This window comes from Trifolium pratense, linkage group LG5, assembly GCF_020283565.1.
Source record: "Trifolium pratense cultivar HEN17-A07 linkage group LG5, ARS_RC_1.1, whole genome shotgun sequence".
NCBI classification, from domain to species: Eukaryota; Viridiplantae; Streptophyta; class Magnoliopsida; order Fabales; family Fabaceae; genus Trifolium; species Trifolium pratense.
Genome location: NC_060063.1, coordinates 57,262,667 through 57,267,634, shown reverse-complemented (window position 1 = coordinate 57,267,634; position 4,968 = coordinate 57,262,667). Strand labels below are relative to the sequence as shown.

General features: G+C 31.5%; 1 protein-coding gene across 1 annotated transcript; it reads right to left on the bottom strand.

The window, feature by feature from the left end:
• Positions 1-2,018: 2,018 nt before the first annotated feature.
• Positions 2,019-4,194, bottom strand: LOC123886971. The gene is made up of 7 exons (XM_045936232.1): positions 4,078-4,194; positions 3,871-3,957; positions 3,477-3,638; positions 3,202-3,357; positions 2,953-3,006; positions 2,725-2,874; positions 2,019-2,402 (listed from the first exon to the last, which is right to left on the bottom strand). Exons 1-7 carry the CDS (start codon positions 4,192-4,194, stop codon positions 2,019-2,021), a joined length of 1,110 nt encoding a protein of 369 aa, XP_045792188.1.
• Between the last annotated feature and the right edge of the window lie 774 nt (positions 4,195-4,968).

Genomic DNA, 4,968 nt, shown 5'->3' with positions numbered 1-4,968 from the left:
TATTTATTCAATGGCTTTTGATTCCCCTTTACTTGTTTCTTGTCTTCTCCTATTCTTTTAGTTTGGGTGCAAAATAGACTAAACTGATGTGTTAATGTTGTGCAGCGTTTGTGTGCTATAGAATTATTTTATAAGCTATGAGGTTCTGGACAAACTTATAAGCTATGAGGTTTGACACATCTCTCACTCTCTTCATTCTCAAACATAGAAAATGCAAACAAAGGTTCAAGTTATTGATATCCATCTAGATAGAAATGCATTTCTATGTAGATTTTTTATGTTTCTTCATATGAAAACTTCAGCTATTTTGTTGAAACTTGGTGATACTTCTATATTCAGTACTCTTCTTACAAACATTCGTGGAGGTTGGGAACAGGGTGCTGAGGTGCATTTGAGCTTTTGATGTACAAATTATTTTATTGTAGACGCATGTTTTTACGCTAAGAAATATGGCAATTTGGAATCCTTCTTTTGCTATAGGTAGAGCTGTGAAAATGGGCTAGCCCGAATGGGCCGGCCCGCCAAGCCCGATTTTTTCCCGGGTTTGAGCTTTGAAAATCCTAGCCCGAATTATTTCTGGACTTTTTAGTCCGGCCTGACAAAGTCTGATTAAATATGGGCTAGCCCGAATGGGCTGCGGGAGGCCCACAAGTCCGAAAAAATTTTAAAAAAATAAAATAATATATATATAAATAATGTGTTTTGGATGATTTGAAATTAGTTTGTAATATAAATTATAAAACACCGTCCGCTACTTAAGTAGCAGAAGAGTAAAAATAGGGCACCCAAGAAACTCGTAGGTAGCGGATGAGTAAAAATAGGACGCACGAGAAACTCGTACGTAGTTGATGAATAAAAATAGGGCGCGCGAGAAACTCGTACGTATCGGATGAGTAAAAATAGGGCGCGCGAGAAAGTCGTAGGTAGCGGATAAGTAAAAATATGACGCACGAGAAACTCGTAAGTAGCGGATGCGTAAAAATAGGGCGCGAGAAACTCGTAGGTAGTGGATGGGTAAAAATAGGGCGCGCGAGAAACTCGTACGTAGTGGATGAATAAAAATAGGGCGCTCGAGAAAATCGTACGTAGCGGATGAGTAAAAATAGGGCGTGCGAGAAAGTCGTAGGTAGCGGATGAGTAAAAGAATGACGCGCGAGAAACTCGTAGGTAGTGGATGAGTAAAAATAGGGCGTGCGAGAAACTCGTAGATAGGGGATGAGTAAAAATACGGCGCGCGAGAATTATTAATGCTATTTACATGGTGGAGTTTGAGTACTAGAAGTAAAAAAAAAAAATAAACCGGGCCGACGCGAAAGCCCGACTACCCGTACCAGGCCGGGCTCGGGCACTAATTTTAGTAGCCCGTTTTTTATCCGGGCTTTTTAACCCGGCTTGACGAAGCCCGACCGAGCCGTCCGTTTTGACAAGCTATAGGTGCGAATGTTTTAGAACTGAAAAACATGTATATTAAATTACATAAAAGTTATGATCACACATACAAATATAAATTTTTAAAATCACTATATTCTTTGTAATACTTCCAGATAAACATGATTTTATTTTTATTTTTTTTACAATATAAACATGATTTGTTGAAGTTGATGATTAACCATTTTCATCAAGTATTAATTAATAACTTGAGATCAGTTTTATTAAAAAATAAAATATAAAAAGTAACTTGAGGCAGCTAATGGCTCAATAATCAAAGGTGGGATTATATCAACGATGTTCTTAATTAATCATGTGTATGCCTCAGTATTACTTGGAACTTTCATTAATCTCAGGATATTTACTACTGTGGTAATTCAACTTATGAATCCAACAAATTTTGGTCATGACAATTTTAGTGTTGCTTCACAAACTTCTACGGCAAACATGAAAGCATCAATATTGCAATCATATATGATTAACCACCAAAATGAAACAATAAAACAGAGAATGTCACTATAAAAACTGAAAAGGAGATACAAATTAAATAAATTTTTTAAAGGTTTTTTTAAATAAAATTGCCAATACAATCATTTATCACAATTTTGTCCACCCGGCCCACCAAACAGAAAAGCTTGTCGATACGTAGGTCCTGAATACTTATAATACAACAAATCATAGCAATCTGAATTAGCATCACTATATGGTTTCATATCTTCAGGTTCTACATCACTTTGAGTAGATTCTGAATCAATAGTCATGAGTTTTCCAAAAAGAGCTGCGTTTGCATATCCTTCTTTAGGCAATCTCCCACTACCCATTGGGGGATTCACCAAATTAGGCGAAGCATAAACTTGACCCATAAATCTAACCAAAGATGCTCCTTCACTTAAGTGAGGAAATAATTCTTTTGGCCAATATCCAACTTGTACAATTTCATCAAGAGTTAACCACCAATTACCTGTGGAGTTATCCTACAAATATTTAAGCAAGTCAAATAAGTTAATAAGAACTTATGTCAGTCAAACGTAGTAAGAATAATTAAACAAAAAAGACACATTGACTCATGATTAATCGTCAATGCTTTAGCTCATCTAATTATTTATGTTTTATAATTATTTTCAACTAATTTAATTATCAGTTTTTATGGTGAGCAATTACTTAATGCATGTCTTAAATATACTATTATTTTATAAACACTACTAATTTTTATCAGAGGTGTTAAATTTTGAATATATAAAAATTACATGTTATAATATATGCGTATACATTCATATTCTTTTAAAAAAAAATTACCCGCTGGATTTTGACATTAACAACAATTTTTTCCCCTTCTTCACCAATTGGAGTACTGGGTAATCGGACAACTCCAATATAAGGTTTGTCTTGAGTTACTTGGACGAAACCAGAACAACGCTTATCGATACAATCACGGTTAGTGCCATCCTGCATGTTCATATCAAATTGAGCACAACGATATGCATTTTTATATATAATTAGTTGATACATTGATTTCATATTTACCAGCCATTGTGTTGTTATTCGTGGTTGACTATCTCCATATAAGGCAGGATAAACCTATCATATCAAAAAATAGATACAAATATGAAAATAAAAGAGAGTTTGTGCACACAAAAAGGGAAATAACGAATATGTCAATGAAAGGAAAGGAGCAGTTAAGGAATTCAAGTTATTTCTCTTTAAAAATATTATGTTATCATGAAATTAAAATAAAAACAAAGTTTGATATAGACGTGATGAGAAATAACTCACCGAAAGTCCAGCACATATATTATTTTCGTTTGGTTGGCCACTTGCAACACAAATTAAAGACGAGCTATATTGACCAACTGAAAGTGATAGATTATAAATACTTATCGCCGCGTATCCTCCATTTATACAATCTTTGATTGTATCGAGAGAAACAGTCTAGAGAATATAAACACATATGATAGTTAGAAGAGAAATATAATTATACACATATGATGTAGATTCTCTACGGGCACTTGATAAAGAATCAAATATATTATTTAAAATTATCCACTTACATGATAGCCAATAGGCAAATCTCCAGATTGTAATTTTGAAGACGAATTAGTATCAAATTGATGTTTTCTTATCCCCTTATAAATAGGTGTTTTACCTACCGGACATTCACCATCATTAGATCGCCTACTCTGCACAACATTCTTTGCGAATGTTGGGTAAAGCTATGGTACAATAAAGAGAAAACAAAATAAGGTTCAATATATTAAAATTGAAGTTAAGATTCTTTATAAATGAATAAAAAGTTCATGCTCAAAATTTTGAATAATAACATGTACAATATATTATTTGGTTAAATACAATTACATAACATACTTTCTTATTTCATCGTATAACAATTTTGTTTTCAAATTACAATGAAATAAATTAAACTTATAAATTGTTCGACTATTGTACCTGAATTTTGTGATTTTTTAGCAAAGGATGTTGCAGAGCATCTTGCTTGTAAATATCAACACAATCAAAATCATTATCCACTTGATGCTGGATTTATTAACAAAAATTAAGATTAAACAATGCATATGTAAAACAAATCAAGAGAAGACAATAATATAATTTTCATAAAAAAAAAAAAGAAGAAGACAATATAGGTCACACAAATACCATAGTACTATATGATGTAGTAAACTGATTCTGCTCATTTAGTAGAGGTTTGCTTCTTGCATCAACTATGCAACATGTTATGCACAAACTAAGAACTAGAAAATAAAATAACGCCATAAAATTATAATGTTACTTTTTTTCTTTTTTGGAGTTAGTTGTTATTTTCAAAAACATGTAGTAATATGCATGTAGTAATACACACAGTATATATATATATCTTAATTAATTTTAGATGGAAGGTAAAAAAATTTCTTTCTTTTCTATTTTTATAAAATTATCAAAGATAAAATCAAGTGACACACCAACATGTCAAAGTTTAACAATCTTAGCTTATAAAAAAAAAAAAAGTTTAACAATATTTCTTAAAATAGAAAATTTTGCTTACTCTCTCTATAATTCATAATCACCAGCCATTCCTATCTCTTACCGTCTTTGTGGTATGATTCGTATTCATATCATGATTTATTTTTCTCCTTTACTAGTATTGAGACAAAAAATAAGGAGATGATTAATCCAAAAAAAAAATAAAAAAAATAATAAAGAGATGAGATGAGATTTGGTGCAAGAAAAAAAAAACGGAGATAAGAACAATTATTTGATTCTATCTCAATTACTTAAAGGTTTATTTTTTATTTTATTTTAATAAAAAAAAAATAAGAATGTCCTCGTGAACATAAATTAGTTGGTAGAGACATTGTATATTACTACAAGACCGGAATTCAAAAAATAAAATAAAATAAGAACAAATGAGTCAAATTAAACTTTGACAATTGTTGTTCCTCATACCGATAAGACATCATGAATGATCGTCCGCTTCTTATGGAGTAGAGCTTAATTTTTTAAAAAAATATGGAAAATTTTAAAGAAATATGAGAAAAATCTAATTAAAAA

Coding starts and splice junctions, on each gene's coding strand:
- LOC123886971 (XM_045936232.1), bottom strand. CDS start 4,194: ATGGCGTTATTTTATTTTCTAGTTCTTAGTTTGTGCATAACATGTTGC. Junction 3,958..4,077: donor CTACATCATATAGTACTATG/GTATTTGTGTGA, acceptor TAATAAATCCAG/CATCAAGTGGATAATGATTT. Junction 2,403..2,724: donor TTAATGTCAAAATCCAGCGG/GTAATTTTTTTT, acceptor AAATATTTGTAG/GATAACTCCACAGGTAATTG.